Below are 21,230 nucleotides of genomic sequence, written 5' to 3'. Positions count from 1 at the left end.
GAAAACCTTCTTCTAGTAAGCATAAGTTTTCTTGTGCTTATCTATTTTTTCCTGTTCACAAGCAGCCCCATAAATGAACCATGTTGCTTGAAGCAAAAGAAACCCAACATTGGTCTCGTGCCAGTTGATTGCGGCAGACTTCCTTGTTTTCCAACATCTATTTGGTAAATTTGTTGAAAAGCTGCCAGGGCTCGTTGCTTTTAAAGTTTTGTGGGTCAATGGTATTGGTTTTTTTGTTTAATACATGCACAAAATAACAAACCTGTGAAAATTTGAGCTCAATTGGTTGTTGAGGTTGCGAGATAATAATGGAAGAACAAACTTGAGAATGTGAATAGTATAAAGTATAAAGACATGAAAGAGGAGTGTTGGGCCTATGTAGTTTTATTTTTAATTAGCCATTATAAGAAATGCATGGTGAGATAAGGTTCAACTTTTGATTTTTTTTTTCTTAAATCCGTCTCCCCTAAAGTGACCATATATGTAAAATATATACGTTCAACATGAAATGTATACCGCCTTCCATCGAGATCACAGCGGTTTATGATGAAACAATCCAGAGCAATGTGTACTAAAATTATTGTGTGCTTAATTTTCTTTTACAGCATGTCGGTTGGTATGTCACAAAAGCTGTGCTGCAGTTGGACTTGCCAAGTGTGATTCAAGCCACTTTATGTCAAGACAACAACTCTTCCATAGCGGTAATAATCAGGAAAGATTTTTTGTATTATAATACATAGAGTTATATATAAGAACTAGAGGGCGCACGGGTGATGCTTCGTGCACAAACGCCACGGGACCTAAAGGAGACACGCGCGCGCCATTATGTACGCGCGTTGAATATGAAACACACGTTTGAGTTTATGTTTATCAAACGCTACGCGATGCCGTTTTGTTCAACTTACAAAATGGCCGCACAAACACACGCTGTGGGATGCCAGTTTTGTCAACTTAGAAAATGGCCGCCTGCGTGCAAGCCGGGGCGCGTATATAGGCCAGTGCGCCCTCTAGTTCTTATATATAACTCTATGCATTAATAAGACCCACATAGTGTTTTGAAGACTGGGCCCAATTTAACGGCTCTGCTTACTGTCGGATTCGGTGCTTGCGATCGCCATTGCTCGCTTACAGTAAACCCTAGCTGTGTAATGAGGAATGCTTAGCATACTTCTAAAGTAACGTGGCCTAGCATGAGCAGAAATTCTTTGCAGCCTGTGAATCAAAGTGTGTTGAATCGGTTTTCAACTAGTGGTTTAAACTCGCCGAGGCCTGGTTCTTGATACCTCGACTTTGTCTCGGTAAAATTATCAGGAATTGGGCCTCGTTGGGATTAAACCACTAGTTGAAAACTTCTTCACCACACATTGATTCTCTTATTTATAGTTTCTTCTTAAATCATCCTAACTCTGGGGTCGATTTCACAAAGAGTTAGGACTAGTCCTAATTTAGGGCTAGTCCTAGGAGATATACAAATTGCATGGATAGTCCTAAGTTAGGACGAGTAACTGGTCCTAACTCGAGATAAGACTAGTCTTAACTCTTTGTGAAATCCGCCCCTGAACTCCTAACTCTGATTTTGTTTTACAGAAGATAAATTTGGGGGTAATTTGAGGGTCCCTGAATCTGGATTTCTTTTAAAGAAGACTGTTGTCCATTTCTGATTACTTTCTGTTTCTGTTCTCAGGGAATATTTTCGGAGTGGAGTTATCGGAGCAGTTTACATTGTCACAGCCTGCTCCACCATTTATCATCAAATGCATCGAAGCTATCGAACACCATGGTAAGTCAATGGTTCTTTTTTAACCCTCCTACTTTCAGTAATGTTTGCCACTAAGCACGCAAGGTACTGTACCCCCCTCCCGGCCCCCCCCCCCCCTCAATTTTTTAAAAGAATATTTATATACATATAATCTGAACAGAAAATAAAAGAAAAAACAGATTAAACAGAAGCAAAAAATCAATTTGTTGAAATTACAAACAAGGTGTTGGAACTGTTTTTTTTCTTCATTGTTTCAGTTTTACAATAAAACTCTGGGAGAAGAGTTTTGCCATTAACTTTAGTTATGAGGTTTGTGGCAACTTTATGAATTGTGATTGCAATCTATAAGCAGGGTTCTCCCATAGAGTTATATATAATTACTAGAGGGCGCACTGGTGATGCTGCTTGCACAAACGCAAGGGACTGCAAGGGGACATGCGTTTCGTAGTGTATGCGCGTTGAATATGAAGTACACGTTGGGGTTGTACGCTATGCATTGCTGTTTTGTCAACTTACAAAATGGCCTTACAATCTGGAGTAAAACGCACGCTGTGTGATGCTGTTTTGTCAACTTAGAAAATGGCGGCATGGGCGCATGCCGGGCCGCGCATATAGGCCAGTGCATCCTCTAGTTCTTTTATATAGCTGTATGGGTTCTCTTCATGATTTTTTTGTTTAAACTGTGGGGCATTCTGTTTGGGCCCAAGGACACCGAACAGATACAAGGTCTCCAAGGTCTTCTGAATGCTTTTTACTTTGTGTTTATGTTAGTTTTAAAAGTCCTACTGTGTAATCTGGAGCATTCTATGTGGGTTTTTTTTCTGTTGATAGTTATTTTTTGTTTTTGTGCGTATCCGCCGAAATTTACTTGTTGACTCGCTTGTACTGTCCTGAGATACTAGTTTGTGCATAGGGAGAACCCTGACAAGTTCTTTTGGTTTTTTTATAGGTTTGGAGATTCAAGGCCTTTACCGTCTACCATGTACTATGTTGGAGATTAACGAACTGAAGAGTCGGTTTGCCCAGAAGTTAGACAGCGTCGATCTGAATGGGATCAGTAATGTCCACTGCATCACGGGATTAGTTAAGCATTATTTGAGAATGCTACCTAATCCAGTTATAGAGTACGAGATGTACAATGACTTTATGTGTGCCAATGGTAAGTTGATTTAAAGGATTTGGGTACCTTTTCAAAATGTCCATAGATTTACATTAAACTTACAGGGTTTGAAGATAATGATAGTGGAAAGCTTCCCTTCAAATATTACTTACTGAGGTGCTGTAGTTTTTGAGAAATTAGTAAAACAATGTCATGAAAATACGTTTGTAAATGATTAAAACAATTTTCGTCTCATGAGACGAAAATTATTTTCATGACATTGTTTTACTCATTTCCCAAAAACTACAGCACCTCAGCACGTAGTATTTTCAGGGAAGCTTTCTACTATCATCTTCAAACTGTGTAAGTTTAATGTAAATCTGTGGACATTGTGTTTTTTGTTCTACAAAAGTTACATAGACCTTTTAACCTTAACCCACAGATATACCCTGCTGGAAACACCCTTCAAAGACCGATCTTCTTACTTGGTGTATCTCAACATAAGCATAAAATAACAAACCTGTGAAAATTTGAGCTCAATTGGTCGTCAAAGTTGTGAGATAATTATGAAAGATGGAACACCCTTGTTTCAAAATCTAATTCTGAAGTCTCGAAATCAAAATCGAGGAAAATTAATTCTTTCTGGAAAACTACGTTACTTCAGAGGGAGCCGTTTCTCATAATGTTTTATACTATCAACAGCTCCCCATTACTCGTTACCAAGTGAGGTTTTATGCATTATTTTTTAGTAATAATTACCAATAGTGTCCACTGCCTTTAACCCACAGGTATGCCCTGCTGGAACACCCATAAGGGTGACATTGCCATGTGGAACAATATACCATCTCACGTCAGATCACTGAACACTGTGACATCATTCTAAAAACAACTTTAAAACACACATGTTTCCAGGGGCCAATTTCATAGAGCTGCTTAAGCAAAAAAAATTGCTTAAGCACGAAAATAGCTCGCTTATTTTACACATGTTACTGGCCAAAATTTCATGCCATATACATTGCTTATGACTGGTATTTAGCTGTTGTTTACTTTAGCATAACAATCGAGTGGAGTCTTGGCCAGTAATCTGATTTTACTAAGCAAGGATTTTTTTGCTTAAGCAAAATTTTGTGCTTAAGCAGCTCTATGAAATTGGGCCCTGTAAAATGTATTTGTTTGTAATGTCCTCTCGTTGCTGAGCCCCATGATTTAGATGGAATGGCGCTATAGAAATCCTGTTATTATTATTATCATTATTATAACTTCACACTTTGTTATGTCAATCCACAGCTATCTACGACGAGCCCAAAAGATTGACCAAGCTGTTAGAGTGTGTATCTAAGATGCAGTACCACCACCGGTGTACACTGTCGTACATCATGGCTCATCTATGTCGGATCTGTCAGCTCAACACGGCCAACAACATCTTCCCCAAGCATCTAGCCTCGGTGTTCTGTCACTCGTTACTAAAACCGCCACATGATAAAATCATGTAAGCTTTTTAATGTATCTGGTATTAAAGCAGCGATGTGACTCCTCTGTTTAAAACTGGAATTCAATATTTTTTACTCTTAAAAAAAAAAAAAAAAATCTTTTTTTTTTAAAGATCAATATCATAAAAAAAATTAAGATAACACCGTAAAGTAACGCCCAATTATTATGCTCCCATGTTTTCCTGCTTTGCCCTCAGAGTTAATTTTTTTGTTCCTCAACAGCCTATCGCATACTTTGTCATAAGTGTACCTTTGGTTTTTGGAAATATTCGATTGTTTTAATCCTGTATAAATATAAAAAGATTAATTAAAATGTAATAAAAGTAACCTGTGAAAATTTCATTTCAAAAGGTGGTAATGTTTGTTATATATTTCTGAAAACTTCCAGTGGTTATGTCAACGAAGGAAGAGTAAACCATAATTGGAATACACTGAGTAACGCTTTATGCAGAAACATTTTCTCAAATTGGAACTTGTTTGAGTTCCTCTCTCTAAAACCACATTTCTTTGAAGGGAATTATTTCTCAAAATGTTTTCCATTATCAATAGACGATGTGACCTATGTTTACATTCAAACCGCCCTCTGTTGAGGTCATGTTTCGCTGGGCAAAAAGACACGTAGTCATGGTAAGATTGCATACACTTTCTAGCTGGCTGCCAAAACACAAAGGTTTTGCTCCGTGGTATGCGCGCGCATCATGTTATGGTTTCCGTGTGACGTCAGAGTTCACATCGTCTATAGCTGCCTTGCTTCTTACCAATGTAGTTTTCATGGACATTCCTTTTTGAAGTTATTACCAAAGGTACATGTATATCCTTTGCTTAGCATTTAAGATTGATACACAGTTCAGATCAATCTTAGCTCCTTGTGAAATCAGCCCCTTGACTCAATGGACCCTTCTCATGAAATATGCTAATCACATTCACGCATGCGTACAGACCCTGTTGGTTGGCAAACGCCATAGAGTTGTGCACTAAGCAGACGCGCAACCGCGTCTGCGTTACGCACCCATTAGCCGTGTACAAAACAGCGCGATGTTCCCTCATTTTGCCAACCAAAACGTTAGTGCGCACGCGCTATGTGAAATTTACATATTTCATGGGAAGGGTCTATTGTAATGGCACATTACTCTTTTGCATGAATGAATATTTATTAGCAAGTCATGAATATTGATGACCTTCTCCTCAGGCATGTGATTCACAATATGGAAGCTCATAAGCGACTTCTAGTGACATTGATAGAGCAGAATGAGTACTGGGGTGTTCAGCAGCGACCGCCGATCATTAATCCATCAGGTAAAGATAAACAGCTGTACTAAGTATAGGACTTATTAAAGACACTGGGGTCGATTTCACATAGAGTTAGGACTAGTCCTAACTTAGGACTAGTCCTAGGAGATATACAAATTGCATGGATAGTCCTCAGTTAGGACGAGTAACTGGTCCTAACTCGAGATAAGACTAGTCCTAACTCTTTGTGAAATCCACCCCTGGACACTATTGGTAATTGTTAAAGACTAGTCTTCTCACTTGGTTTATCTCAACATGTGCATAAAATGACAAACCTATGAAAATTTGAGCTCAATTGGTTGTCGAAGTTGCGAGATAATAATGAAAGAAAAAACACCCTTGTCACAGGAAGTTGTGTGCTTATATTATAGATGGTTGATTTCGAGACCTCCAATTCTAAACCTGAGGTCTCGAAATCAATTCGTGGAAAATTACTCCTTTCTGCGAAAACTTCATCATTTTAGAGGGAGCCGTTTCTCGCAGTGTTTTATACTATCAACCTCTCCCTATTACTTGTTACCAAATAAGGTTTTATGCTAATAATTTTTTTGAGTAATTACCAATAGTGTCCACTGCTAATGAAGATTTGTTCTTTATTGGCATTTCAGTCAAATTGAAAATTGTGCCTTGAAAATTGAAATTTTGTATTACTCTGAGTTGTTTTTGGAACTGTTTGACTGTTTTTAAAGATACGTGAATGTGTACTATGAAACCAAAATGTGAAAATTTCATTTCAAAATGCGGTCACATTTTTTGAGATACCGCCGGAAGAAAAATCCCGAATAGGAAGTACACCATCTGGGAAACACTATTGACAGAAACGTTTCTCAGATGCAAATGTTTTGGGGGAAAATCTGATACATTTTTAGATAACCGCATTTTTTATGCAAGTCGCCTGACACACAAGGCCTAAAGGCCACTTCAAGGTGTGGGCTACAATTATTTTATCCAGAGGCCGTTGCCACCTACTCCTAGGGCTGAATCAGGGTTACCCCCTTTCACAGTCCATACGAATGTAGGCTTGGGTATCATCAATCCGAAGTGTGGCTGGTAGAGCAGAAAGCAATACCTCCCCAATTTTATGTAGCAAGTGTCACGACCGGGATCCGAACCCACACCCTGCTGATCAAACACCAAGCTTGAATCCGGTGCTCTTAACCGCTCGGCCATGACACTGCCACTGCATTACTTACATGTACAAGTGAAAAGTTTCTCAAAGTGCTTTATACTATCGAAAGCTGCTATAGGCTTTTAACCAAAGCTTTTATTGGCATTAATTTTAAGATTTACATACATGTAGCATACAAGTATTGACTGCTTTGAGTGCTATGGTTAAAACTCTGACTCCCGAGGTGATCCGTGGAGCATTCTATTTTACTGAGTAAAAGCATGAGTAAAAGCAGTAAATATTTCTTTTAAAACATCCCAACAGACTATTATTTATCATCCTCGTACACGTGACGTTCGTACGCGCGTTTCAGATGCACAACTGATTGGGTTTGAGATGGGTAAAAAGACATCTGGGTACTGCATGCCGTGTAACGATGCACTGTCACACGGCCGCCGTTTCTAGTAAAACTAAGACATATCAAGTGACATGATCTCCTAAACCAATGATAAGGTAGAATATTTGTAAGGGGTGTTATATTTTTTTATAATATCAAATGTAAACTTTCCTTTTACTCATTCTAGGCATGTTGTAGCTTTTCCTACGGTTAGGGCGATTCATGTTACTTTTGATTTGTTGTCATGTTGTAGATGTCCCACCTGTACCCCCGAGACCCTCTCAACCTTCGCTCTCATCTGAACCACGGACCATTGAAGAAGCGGAATGGTACTGGGGAGACATCTCAAGGTAAGGGCCCAGGTGGGATTCGATCCCATGGCATTTGCAATGGACCCTTCCCATGAAATATGCTAATCACATTCACGCATGCGTTACAGACCCTGTTGGTTGGCAAACGCCATAGAGTTGTGCACTAAGCAGACGCACAATCAGGTCTGCGTCACGCATCCATTAGCCGTGTACAAAACAGCGCGATGTTTCCTCATTTTGCCAACCAAAACGTTAGTGCGCACAGCGCTATGTGCAATTTACATATTTCATGGGAAGGGTCTATTCTGACTGGTATCCTGCTAAACTGTCCTTTGCTATTTGCGGGGGCTGCATTCTGGTGGTTATTCTACTTTTGCAGCCCCTGACCCACATAGCCGTTTCTTTTTTATTCTTTTTTTTTTGCATTTTGGTTCGTCTTCGGTAAGTTGTATTAATGTTGTATTGGCCCGTTTAAGTTTAAGTTTTTAATAGGTGTATTTCAAATGTTTATTTTATGTTATTTTGCACATATTTATTATTTATAATTTTGTGCTGTTATACATATTTTTGTACAGTTTGTGTTGTTCTGGTCGAATAAATAATAATAATAATAATAAACAGAATTTGTAAGCAAAATTATCTGCTTAATAAGCAGCAACATGAAAAGAGCCCTGATGTCTTGAACAGATTTCATAAAGGCAGTGGACACTATTGGTAATTGTCAAAGACTAGCCTTCACAGTTGGTGTATCTCAACATATGCATAAAATAACAAACCTGTGAAAATTTGAGCTCAATCGATCATCGAACTTGCGAGATAATAATGAAAGAAATAACACCCTTGTCACATGAAGCTGTGTGCCTTTAGACATGTTAGATGGTTGATTTCGAGACCTCAAGTTCTAAATCTGAGGTCTCAAAATCAAATTTGTGGAAAATTACTTCTTTCTTGAAACTATGGCACTTCAGAGGGAGCCGTTTCTCACAATGTTTTTACAATGAGTAATTACCAATAGTGTCCACTGCCTTTTAGAATTGTCTTGGGTTCAAATCTCGCTCTATTCAATTTTCTTTGTCAAGCCCTAAGTTTTTCTATTGAAAGGAGACTTTCAGAGTTGTCGAGATTATTATGAATATTTGACAACCAAGAGATAACTTTGGGTTTGTGTCCTTCCCTGGTTGGTACAGAGAGGACGTGAATGAAAAGATGAAAGATATGCCTGACGGGACGTTCTTAGTACGAGATGCTTCCAATAACCCTCTGACGGGTGACTACACGCTGACCCTCAGGTAAGGTTGCACAACAAATTATCTTGGTTTGAAATTAGGAAAGTGTCATTGCCGAGCGGTTAAGAGCATCAAACTCTGCTGGCTAAGTCATCAGGGATTGGGTTCGAATCCCAGTCAGGCCTGGAATTTCACGGAGGCAACGGAGGCCACGGAGGCCATGGTCTTCGTTGCCCTGGGCATGGCCTCGGTGCCCTTTCAAAAATTCCCATAGACTTTAAGATTCTCCGATGGAAGTGCCCTTTTCAAAATGAAAATGGCCTTGCCCTCTTAAAAGATGAAATTCCAGGCCTGCCCAGTCATAACACTTGTGTCCTTGAGTACGATGCTTGACTAACAAACGCTTTGAAGACCACTCTATTTTGGAGCTCCAGAGATTGAAACCCGTACCATTTTGCACTTAAAACCTTATAGTTCGAGCAGACTATGTGTAGGTATCAAGGTTGTTGTAGACCATTCTTTTGCAACGTCAAAGCCCAAGTTTTACCAAAGGGAAGCCATAAATGCAAAGCAAAACCAGTTAGCCACAGTTTGGGATAAGGTTACACAAATTTTCAGAAATAGTGTTGAATTTTTTGGGAAACAAAGCTGCCAATTAAGTTTGCAGAATTGTTGAATTTGGTGACAACATCTGTTTACATGATTGATTGTTTTACTAACATTGGCCGGCCATGCCAACCAGCACGGTTTGTTTTTATCAACAATTTAAAGGGACTAACGTGGAGTCATTTTGTTGTTGTTTACAGGAAGGGCGGCAGTAATAAACTAATCAAGATCTGCCACTCCAACGGACGCTATGGCTTCTCGGAACCACTCAGGTTTGTGTCCGTGGTAGAGTTGATTCAACACTATGGCCTCGTTCCCCTCTCACAGTACAACGCTAAGCTGGATATCAAGCTGACGCTACCGGTGTCCAAGAAAGATGCAGTGAGTTTTTTCTACTCTTTATAAAGTTATTATTATTTTAGAAGTAGGGTGAGAAATTTTGCATGGTGGAAGTATAAAGCTCGGTTCATACTTCCTGCTAATGCTTTGTGGAAAGCGAATTTTGATACTTTTGATCATCAAAAGTATGAGCCAAGAAAGAAAGGTAAGAAAGTACCGAGTATACAAGCACTGATGTACGGTTAAAACACAAAATGTATTCATTATCCTTAATGCCAGTGGACACTATTGGTAATTATCAAAGACCAGTCTTCTCACTTGGTGTATCTCAACATGTGCATGAAATAACAAACCTGTGAAAATTTGAGCTCAATTGGTCGTCGAAGTTCCCGATAATAATGAAAGAATAAACACCCTTGTCACATGAAGTTGGGTGCATTTAGATGGTTGATTTCGAGACCTCAAGTTCTAAACTTGAGGTCTCGAAATCAAATTCGTGGAAAATTACTTCTTTCTCGAAAACTACTCCACTTCAGAGGGAGCCGTTTCTCACAATGTTTTATACTACCAACCTCTCCCCATTACTCGTTACCAAGTAAGGTTTCGTGCTAATAATTATTTTGAGTAATTACCAATAGTGTCCACTGCCTTTAATGCCAAGTTTACATTTTTGAATACAATTGTCTGTTTATTCTTGTAGACAATACCAGACATGCCAGATGGAAATATTGACATGGTCATCAACAAACTGAAGGACAAGAATAGAGAGTATCTAGAAAAGACTCGGCAATACGATGAGCTGTATGAAGAATATAGTAAATCATTACAGGTAAGGAGTTATATGGGATTTGAGGCATGGCATGGTGAGTTATCAATGGTTTGGTTTGTGGTGACTCACCATGTGGACAGCTACTTGCTGGGTAGATTATGTCCTTTTAAGAATCTGTCTTGCTTTATATTCTACCACTAAGTATATTTTTTGAAATTCAGGACACTTCTCTACTACCAGTATGGTGCTTTTCTACTATGGAACAGATTTTTACTGAACTTGGGACACTTCGCTACTACCGCGGAGTAGATTTTTTTTTTTTTCGGGAGACTTCTCTGTTCTTAAAAGAACTGTCCTGCTTTTTAACTACGGGCATTGTCTGGGCGAAAAGTACAAAATTGGCCGGGATTACCACTTTCACTCGGAGGATCGAGGGGACTTGCTAGTCATTATGAAACTTCATTATTAACTTTGACACTAGTCGCAACAAATTTTTAATTCCCAAGATGCGTTGCAGCATATTGTTTGCCGCAGGCGCATCATAGTAAAACTCATTCCGAAAGGATTGGAGGATTGTGTCACTGTTGTCTGATTGTGTTTCATAAGTTAGCTATATTGTTGTGAATAGTCGTGAGCGACACAATTGGTTAACCAAGCAGGAAGTCGCGACAATTTTTGTAGTAGTCGTAGCGGCACGATTAACTGAGTAGTTGAGTAGCGGTAGTCGCAACTCGGCTAAGTAGTGTCAATAGTCGCTTACCTCTGTCACTCTTTCCCAACAGACCATTCAGCTGAAGCGCCAAGCCCTAGAGGCTTTCAACGAAACCGTCACGGTCTTCACGGAACAGCAGGAGCTCCACGAACGCTATCATAAAGACTGCCTCCCCCAGGAAAGAGAACAGCTGATGGAGAACTTTGCCCTGTTGCAGCAACGCCTGGGGGAGATCGTAGCGAGTCGGAAAGCCCTGGAGGAGGAGCTGAAAATGGAGGTGGATGCCAATCGGGAGAGGGATCGTACCATGAACAGCATCAAACCGCAGATTCTGGACTTGCGCAAGTTGAGGGATCAGTATGTCATGTAAGTTTTGTAGTCTTTGTATTCGTCTTTGATGCATTTGTTTGGTTGGTTGTCATGGATTAGTTGCCGTGGATTTGTTGATCAGAGAGTGAGAGCGGATGGGGAATGTGAGCTCAATGATGATGTGTTCTTTGTGTTGTAGAGTGTATGTGACTTCTAAGCTTAATAGCAATAATAACAACAAATTGTTATATAGCGTTTTTTACACCTGAAGGGCATCTCAAAGCGCTTCAAACATTTTTGCCCCCTGGTCACTTGGCCATTTAATTAGTTTCTTACACCATCTCAGCTCCCTGGGAAGTATACAGCCTGTGCAACAAATACGCGCTACTATGCTAAATCAATCACAAGAACCGTCTCTGCCCTCACAGATACCCATTTACCCCTGGTTGGAGAGATGCAATTAAAGTTCAATCAATCAATCAAACGTAATTTGTATAGCGCCTAAATCAAAAGTTTGCTCAAAGGCGCTGAGGCACAGAAGAAATAAAAAGACATTGATGGTAGGCCTCCTGAAACAAGTTAAGCGTCTTGCCCAGGGACACAAGTGTCATGACCAGGACTCGAACCCACACTCTGCTGAACAGAAACACCAGAGCTTGAGTTCGGTGCTCTTATCCGCTCGGCAACGACACCCTAGCTTAGATTGTCTCTAAGAAACTAAGAAAATATGATGGTCCCTTGAGGATATAATGCGGACAGGATATCTGCCCCATATCTGTCCCCTTAGTTTCATTGAGTTTCCACTTCCCACCCTGCCCCCCCCCCCCAATCCCCATGACCGTCCATGAATTAATCCCAATTCCAGGTTTTCTCAAAACGTCCTTGAGCCTTCAGATTTTCTCGAGTGAAGATTAGCAGGAACCAAAGGGAGACAGAAATAATCCACATTGTTTCCAAACCTGTTCTTGGGGACATCTTTCTGGCGATGCATTGACTCTGCAAACCTCCTGAATTGTTGCATCTGAGAGGTTCTGGGTCTAGAATAAAAGGGAACCCAGGCCAGAGAACAGGGCCCAGTTTCATGAAGCACAAACATTTGCTTAGCACAAAATTTTTGCCGATGATAAAAACAGGATTACCATCAAAATTTCCACATGATTTTCAGGATTTAAGCAAACAACAGCTGAATACCAGTAACACGCAATATGCAACAAATGGAAATTTGGTTGGTGGTTTTCATCCAGGAAGACATTTTCGTGCTTAGCAGCTCTATGAAATTGGGCCCAGCTATTGCCCAATGATTTGCTTCCTTTGGCCTCAGTTAGGGCGTTTTTTTGGACTTTGTTAGGGTGCTTTTTGAGATTGTGATCAGTGTTGTATCCGCGGTGCTGGGCGGGCCTGCCCAGGACTCACAATTTTTGCCCAGCACTTTTTGCCCAGAAAAATACATTATGCCGCCCAGCACAGATTTTAAATATTGTCCACTTTGCATTGGTCTGAGACACAGCTAATGATAAGGAGTGAGAAAGAACACAATCAAAAGGCCAGTCAACTTATTGCATGGCCCCACAGTTCGGGAACCTGGCCCCACCTCAGCAATAACGGCCCCATAATTAAACATGAATAATTTTGTTGATCTCCTTGCCCTTGGTAGACTTCCAACAAAATTTGATTCACTGCCCACCACTAAAATTGGTCTAGCTACAACCCTGATTGTGATGTCATATGCTGAGGGGGCTATAAGCTGGATTGGGTCACCATAGCAACCTCGTCATCCAATCCAAGCACAAACGATGACTTGGCCTTTGCTAAAGTGCGGTTTCTCACAATGATTCATTGTTTCAAGGAATTCCAGTTTTAATATGGGAAGAAAAATCACCCTGCAGTTATTCTCAGAACCAGTTAGCTATGCATGGTGTGGAAATCCACATTGACCTAAAAGCAGGACTAAAGAATTTCAAATTGAGTAGTGTGATGCACTAAGTTTCCAATAGAAAGAGCTCTTGGGACAAAGTGGAAAAATTACTAAAGCCTCATGTTAAATTGATGTCAAATTTTATTTGATACCCACTCTGAGCAAAGTTTGAAACATTATGTCATCGAACGTTAAAAACAAATGGGTCTGTACATTCCAAACAGGGGTTCCTGTGCAAGTCATATTGTCAAATTCAATGCTGTTTTGATTGACCGCATCAGACCTCAGGAATGAGTTGAAGATTCCCTGTACAAACTTGTACACATCATATATTTGAAATGTGATGTCATTGAATTTTTAAAAGATTTTGACAACAAATTCACTTGAAGGGTATAAACACAGTGTGGTATTTTACACCATTTTTTATGTGAGGTCAGGAGACTTGTATTTTGTTCCCAATTTTTCATGAGGACTCTAGCTATTATAAATTTTATTTATTTATTTATTTTAAATCTTTAGACATACACAATAGTTACAAGTTGTACAGGGGCTGTCAAGGTTAAAACAAAAGTATAAAAACTGTCATTAAAAGATGTGTAAAACCAGACCCCTGCCAACGATAAAAATATAATTATACGACATAAAAAGGTGATTGCACTGAAACATTTAAAAATCACACAAAAGAAAACATTAAAACACAAGCAAAACCAGACTATTGAAAACAAAAAACTACACCCACAACAAAACACCGCAGCGATAAGAGGAAGGGACAACAACTCAATGAGTGTATCAATGAAACTGAATTTGACCTTGGAGCTTCCCCTTTTAGTGTGCGTTCGTTCAGCTTCCCTGGGTCGACCCCGGTCTGCCTCTGAAGTGACGTAGTGCAATGACACTGCTGATCATTTTTTTTTTTCTGAAGTACTTTTTGCATCTGTGGTATGCTTACAAAATTCGTTTTCAAATGGTGCAGTTACGCCACTGCTAGTTTTGTTTTATGTCAGTGACAAATGTTGGAGGAAAGTTTTAAACTTTTGTTACAAATGTAATTGTTCCTGTTGAAACCAATCTGGTAAATGCTGATGTTGTCCAAGGGTTGCTTTTGGCTCTACACCTTATTGTTATAAGGGTTATTTTTAAACCAATCTACTTCAAGGTCTTTCTAATATTGTCCACGATATCTCGAAGAGGTACATGTACAAAGGACCTAGGCAGATCGCCAACATCCCCCTCTCTCGTACTAATTCCAATCAGTAACAAAGACCTTGGTGTTTGTGTATGAGTCATGGCATCTGTGGGAGCCCGTCGTGATTCACTGCCAATACTGTCATATTGTGTCATGCGTTTGTCACGACACGGCAATCCTTAAAAACCAAAGTGCCGGTCGCTCGAGCGAACCACTCGGGGGGAGTTTGATGGTGTGTACGGTTGTTGTGCTGTCTGTGTGTGAAGCATGTGGATTCTTAGCCTTGTGTGGTTATTAAAACTTGGTCAGTGAGCGTCGTGTTCTTCTGACGGATGAAAATGCAGCAACACTTTGTATCATACTCCAGTTATCTGCAAGGCACAAGGTTAGGATGGTAGTCTACCAAAGTCACTGCCCAAAGTTAACATTATTGTATCATTAAAGGCAGTGGACAATGTTGGTTATTACTCATAATAATTATTAGCATCAAACCTTTCTTGGTGACAAGTAATGGGGAGAGGATGGTGGTATAAAACATTGTGAGAAACAGCTCCCTTTGAAGTGCCATAGTTTTTGAGAAAGAAGTAATTTTCCAGATATTTGATTTCGAGACCTCAAGTTTAGAACTTGAGGTCTCGAAATCAACCATCTAAACGCACACAACTTGGTGTGACAAGGGTGTTTTCTTCTTTCATTATTATCTCGCAACTTTGATGACCGATTGAGCTCAAATTTACTCAAGTTTGTTATTTTATGCATATGTTGAGATACACCAACTGTGAAAGCTAGTCTTTGACAGTTACCAATAGTGTCCACTGCCTTTAAAGTTTGTTGTTAGATGGCTTCAACTGTCATATCAGTTATATAAGATGATATATCAGTGATATAAGATGATATACCAGTGATATAAGATGATATATCAGTGATATAAGATGATATATCAGTGATCAAAGGTCCAGTTTGGATCGAAAGCTTAGGCCATCTACCCTACTTCATATTTGATATTGTCAGTGATGTAACAGCATCAGTGATGTAACAGCATCAGTGATATAACATCTTGTATTTGTGGTATACATGATTTATCTGTGGTATAACATGATTTATCTGTGGTATAACATAATATATCTGTAGTGTATCAATGATATATCTATCCAGGAGTTTCTGGAAATTTCCAACACAACTCATTCAGCTGATTTTTTATTTTATTTTTGTCTGAACTAAAGTTGTACATTTTGCTTTATTTTTTTCACCGTGGAATTGCAAACATTAAGTTTATCGAGACCTATCCGTTTACTTATCCCAGGTGGCTAGGTACTCAAGGTGTGAAACAAGACAAGATTAATGCCTGGCTTAGCATGGAGAATCTAGACAAGTAAGTACCACCATAAATCACCTCACAATCACAACCCATCTTAGTATTAGGTTTTACAAAGTCTAAATCACTTGCACTTACATTGTGTGCCTTCACAGTTTTGTATACTAACAAAGCAAGGCACAAAGAAACAGCGAATTCTACCTAATTTTGTTCTCTTTTTTTTCCTCTTTCTCTTAAGCAAACGAAAAAAACAATATCTCTGAAAATTTCTATTGCTGTCCTTTATTTCATCAGGTACAGAATAAAAGAAACTTGGATTTAGCGACTGCCAAAATGGAACAGTGAGCAAAAAAAAAGTCCATCAATATATTCTGTATATCAACATTAATCATAACTGTTGCAAAACTAAAACCAAATAGCACCCCCTCTAAACCACAAGTTTTGTTTCAAACATTTGTTCATTGCACCCCCATTTGCAATATCCACGTTTATGTGTATTGTTGGATACGTTGAAAATACTTTCAGCGCATGATTCAAAATAATCGTGTTTTTTCTTTCTTTGTCTTTATGCTGTACTAATAAATCACATGAGCTTACTTCTTTTTGCAAGAAGAAGCTTGGTATTAAAAAAGAATCAGCAATTCACAAGTAATTCAAACGACTGACTTTCATACTTTGTTGTACAACAACATCAGCGAATAAGTTTGATTAGTGGCAGTGTCAACATGGCCGAGCGGTTAAGAGCACCGGATTCAAGCACTGGTGTTTGATCAGCAGGGTGTGGGTTCGGATCCCGGTCGTGACACATGCTACATAAAATTGGGGAGGTAGTGCTCACTGCTCTATCGGCCAGGCTTCGAATTGATGATACCCAAGCCTACATTCGTGTGGACTGTAAAAGGGGTAACCACGTTCAGCCCTAGGAGTAGGTGGCAACGGCCGCTGGAAAATATAATTGTAGTGCACACCTTGAAGTGGCCTTCAGGCCTTGTGTGTCAGGCGACTTGCATAAAAAATAAAAAAAACTCATGTGTTCAACTTCATCTTGGCTTCTGACTGGAACCCCTCCCCCCCCCCAAAAAAAAACCCAAATATATTGACAAAATAGGGATACTGCCAACATTAGGGCTAGATAGCTCAGTTGGTTGAGCATCGGCACGTTAACTCGGGATGTAGCAGGTTCATTTCCCACTCTAGTCATTTATACTTTGTTCGGCCTAATCTTGTGACATTGGCATTTGTGGTTCGACGAATTTGTCAACTTTGGTTTTAAGTTGTGCCTGCATCCGGCTGCTTGTTTTAACGCAACTCGGCATATATCACAAAACAAAATTTTATTTACACAGCTTTTATTGTCATTTACGTACATTTTGGAAGGAAAAAAAAGTGAACTAACAAGAGTTAAATTCAAGTCCAGGCTTGGAAATTTGTTCCTGCATAAGCAAGGTCACGGGTTACAAAGGAAGGTTTTACTGTCTTCAAATGACTTAAAAGTTCAGCTCTCCATGACCCTTGCGTTCCGCAATTCCAGGCCTGAAGAATAGTTGTTTCAAAACCAACATTGTTTGAACACTTATTGCAAACAAAAACAAACTTTTTTGAGCAAACATTGAATGTGCACATTTAACATTATTTTGTTTATACAGTAGCACTCTTAACAGGTAATGGCTAGTTTGTTTAAACGATCTTCCCATAACGGGAACTCAGCAATCTCCCACAAGGGGATATCAACACCAAGCTGGCAACAGCCAATTTCTCTCATGCAATCATTGGTTTAAGGTCAATGATTATGCATTGCTCAAATCAAACAATCGTGATTCGAACCCACAACCTTGTGATTGCAAGTCCTGCAGTCTAACCACTGGACCACACTGTTTCAAGAAAAGAAAAACAAACGTACCAAGCCTGAAATATACACTTGCGCCCAGACCCGAGACCAGTGATTGTAAAATCTGGTCTTTGTAAAATAAAATCTAGTCCAGTAAACGACTTGAGCTACAAGCCCTGCTGCGATCTTATTAAAAAAATTCCCAAAATCGTGCTCTGGCTCTGAAAGAGCTTTGTACTTCAGAGTCGTTTTAGGAAAGAAAAGTCGAAAAAAGTTCTTTCTTGTTTAAATTTATAAAATAAATTCTGGTAAATGCTTTGAGGCACAGGGGTCGATTTCACAAAGAGTTAGGACTAGTCCTAGGAGATATACAAACTGCATGGATAGTCCTAAGTTAGGACGAGTAACTGGTCCTAGCTCGAGATAAGACTAGTCCTAACTCTTTGTGAAATCCACCCCTGGCCCTTCAAAAATTTGAGCCCTGCCCTCTGAAAGCGCTTTCTACATCAGTGTCGTTATTTTAAGGATTTTCTCTGGGTGTTTTTTTTTACAGTGAGTCTTCGACAGATTCAGACTCCTTACCTCACCATAATGAGAGTCTATGGCTCTCTCCAACGGTAACAAGAGCTGAAGCTGAGGCCCTACTGTGGGGCAAGGCTAAGGGTACATTCCTCATCCGGCAAACACGGCAAGGGATCGACTGGGCTTGCTCTATTGTGTAAGTAGCACGTCTTAAAGGAACACGTTGCCTTGGATCGGTCGAGTTGGTCCTTGAAAAACGTTTGTAACCGTTTTTTTATAAAATGCATATGGGTAGAAAGATGTTGTAAAAGTAGAATACAATGATCCACACAAACATGCCTCGAAATTGCGTGGTTTTCCTTTTACCTCGTCGACTAACACGTCGGCCATTTATGGGGGTCAAAATTTTGACTCCCATAAATGGCCGACCATGTTAGTTCGCACAGTAGAAGGAAAACCACGCAATTTCGAGGCAAACTTGTGTGGATCATTGTATGCTACTTTTAAAACATCTTTCCAACCATATGCATTATATAAAAAACGGTTACAAACGCTTTTGTTTTGACCAACTCGTCCGATCCAAGGCAACGTGTTCCTTTAATTTTAGGAACGTTTCTGAATCCATCTGAAATCTTTACGGTGATTCAAAACCCTCACTTTTTGTCTCTTTAACTTTTTAATTCCCTATTCATTGTTTACCCCTTGCTTTTTTCTGTGTACTTTCTGACATGTCTGACTCTCTCTCTCTATCCATGTATTTCCACTTGACTGATTATGTTACACTTTTAAAAGGATTTGGGTACTTTTTCAAAATGTCCATTGATTTACAATAAACTTACAGGGTTTGAAGATAATGATAGTGGAAAGCTTCCCTTCAAATATTACTTACCGAGGTGCTGTAGTTTTTGAGAAATGAGTAAAACAATGTCATGAAAACACGTTTGTAAATGCTTAAAATAATTTTCGTCTCATGAGACGAAAATAATTTTCATGCCATTGTTTTACTCATTTCCCAAAAACTACAGCACCTCAGCACGTAATATTTTCAGGGAAGCTTTCTACTATCATTATCTTCAAACTGTGTAAGTTTAGTGTAAATCTGTGGACATTGTGTTTTTTGTCCTACAAAAAGTACATACAGCCTTTAAATGTAGTTACCTGTTAGTGTCTGTTGTCATTAAGCCTTCAAGAAAGACTTTGCTAGCATCGAAACGTCAGGCAGTTATCTCTTTTTGGATTGTGATTGCATTAACCCTTTAGCCCGCATACCGCCCGCACGCGCTCGCGCAGTTTGACATGGTGTACTTTGAGTTATAAACATGCGATTATAACGCAGCAAACAGCCGTAGATAGAGCGTGATCTCAAGATGACAACAGTCTAAAGCTAGCACATGGTCCACATAAGAAAAGATAGGTTGGGGAAAACTTGTGTGCACAACTTTCCAGGTAAACAAACCTTCACTTGATACGCAAACAATGTTTTAAAAAATTTTGTTGATCTCTCTTATGTTTCCAACCTGAAAGCTTGAATTTGGTGAGTCAAACAAAGCAACTGTGAAAATCATTCAAAAGATAATTTCATCCTCCACAAAATAAACTCAACTTGTAAGACAAGAAAATAATCACACCGACATTTATCCGACGATTTCTGGAGCGTGTGACGTTATGTTTAACTTAGTATGCTTCACGTATGTTCAGGGCTCGATGTTCAGTCGAAAACAAATATTAAACCAGAACCTTGTTGGTAGCTTTGCAATTACCCTAATCATATAGAAAGGTTTGCGGTAACACCATGTAATGACTATCTCTAATGAGTTGGGGGTGGTTCGTCTTCCAGAAGACGATCAGAGCATACTGATCGAAGCGTCGAGTTGAAACAACGGTTCTTTTCGGAACCACCCCCAACTCATTAGAGATAGTCATTGCATGGTGTTACCGCAAACCTTTCTATATCGTATTTCCACCATGCAAAGTTTCATATTCTACTTATCAAGTTTAAAAAATAAAGGATATTCATTCATTCAAACTTATATTTATTTCCATACTTCATGAAAACAGTATAAAATAATGTTTCAATTAATATGTTGCTATTTTCTTTGTGTCTTGCATTGCAAAAGGAAATGATAAAGTCTGCTGTAGTAAATTTGCCTTTGTACATTAAATAACCCCCCCTTTTTGTCCCCCTATTCATTGTTTACCCCTTGCTTTTCTATGTGCTTTCTATATGCTTTCTAACCCCATTCATGTATTTCCACTTCACTGCTTATGTTTCACTTAGTTACCTGTTCATGTTTGTTGTGTTGTCATTGAGCCTTCGAGAAAGACTCTGCTAGGGTCAAAACGTCAGGCCATTAACTATTTTTTACATTAAACCACAAAAAATATTGTAATAGTAAAATAACTTTTGCCAGTAGCTTAGAGAACACAAAAAAGGACAAGGATATATACCAGTTTATATGTTACTTTTTTTATTGTGTTTTGCAGTGCAAAAGCAAACGGTGAAGTCAGACACTGCACTGTAATAGTAAAATAACTTATGCCAGTAGCTTTTAGAGAACACAAAAAAGAACAAGGATATACCAGTTCAAATGTTACTTTTTTTATTGTGTTTTGCAGTGCAAAAGCAAACGGTGAAGTCAGACACTGTAAGATCAACCACACGCAGACTGGCTATGGGTTTGCGGAACCCTACAATCTGTATAGCTCCCTCAAGGAACTGGTGCTAGCCTACCAGCAGAATCCATTAACACAACACAACGAGGAGCTGGATACCACACTAGCCTATCCAGTCTACGGGCCTCAGCCGCCACCGGATATGTCTTTGAAATTGTTATAACTGTGAGGATTTATTATTAATTAATTATAGAAATGTATTTTGAAAGGATGTTTGATTTTGAAAGAATGCTTGGGAACAAGAGTGCATTTCTGTCGGGAGAAATTTTAAAGAAATTTATTACTAATTAACAGGCAGCTAGTAGTCTTCGAGCTAAACTGGAAGATTGTACGAGACGTCTGTACTAGTTTGTGGGCGGTCTTGCGTTCCAGTGTA

At 39.3% G+C, this 21,230-nt stretch overlaps 1 protein-coding gene across 2 annotated transcripts in view; it reads left to right on the top strand.

The window, feature by feature from the left end:
- LOC139946062 (phosphatidylinositol 3-kinase regulatory subunit alpha-like) overlaps positions 1–21,017 on the top strand; it is a 43,400-nt gene extending 22,383 nt beyond the window's left edge. For both annotated transcript variants that reach the window (XM_071943660.1, XM_071943659.1), the window contains 13 exons: positions 606–701; positions 1,685–1,780; positions 2,709–2,918; positions 4,146–4,347; positions 5,538–5,644; positions 7,397–7,493; positions 8,642–8,743; positions 9,487–9,667; positions 10,326–10,454; positions 11,177–11,472; positions 15,820–15,888; positions 18,213–18,377; positions 20,798–21,017. In XM_071943660.1, the coding sequence (XP_071799761.1) occupies positions 606–701; positions 1,685–1,780; positions 2,709–2,918; positions 4,146–4,347; positions 5,538–5,644; positions 7,397–7,493; positions 8,642–8,743; positions 9,487–9,667; positions 10,326–10,454; positions 11,177–11,472; positions 15,820–15,888; positions 18,213–18,377; positions 20,798–21,017 (1,970 nt within the window). The remainder of the gene's footprint in view (positions 1–605; positions 702–1,684; positions 1,781–2,708; positions 2,919–4,145; positions 4,348–5,537; positions 5,645–7,396; positions 7,494–8,641; positions 8,744–9,486; positions 9,668–10,325; positions 10,455–11,176; positions 11,473–15,819; positions 15,889–18,212; positions 18,378–20,797) is intronic.
- Positions 21,018–21,230: the final 213 nt, after the last annotated feature.

Source organism: Asterias amurensis, chromosome 13 (assembly GCF_032118995.1).
Source record: "Asterias amurensis chromosome 13, ASM3211899v1".
In the NCBI taxonomy this organism is placed as follows: Eukaryota; Metazoa; Echinodermata; class Asteroidea; order Forcipulatida; family Asteriidae; genus Asterias; species Asterias amurensis.
Note: the sequence above shows the minus strand (reverse complement) of the source record. Positions and strands in the feature narration are given on the sequence as shown.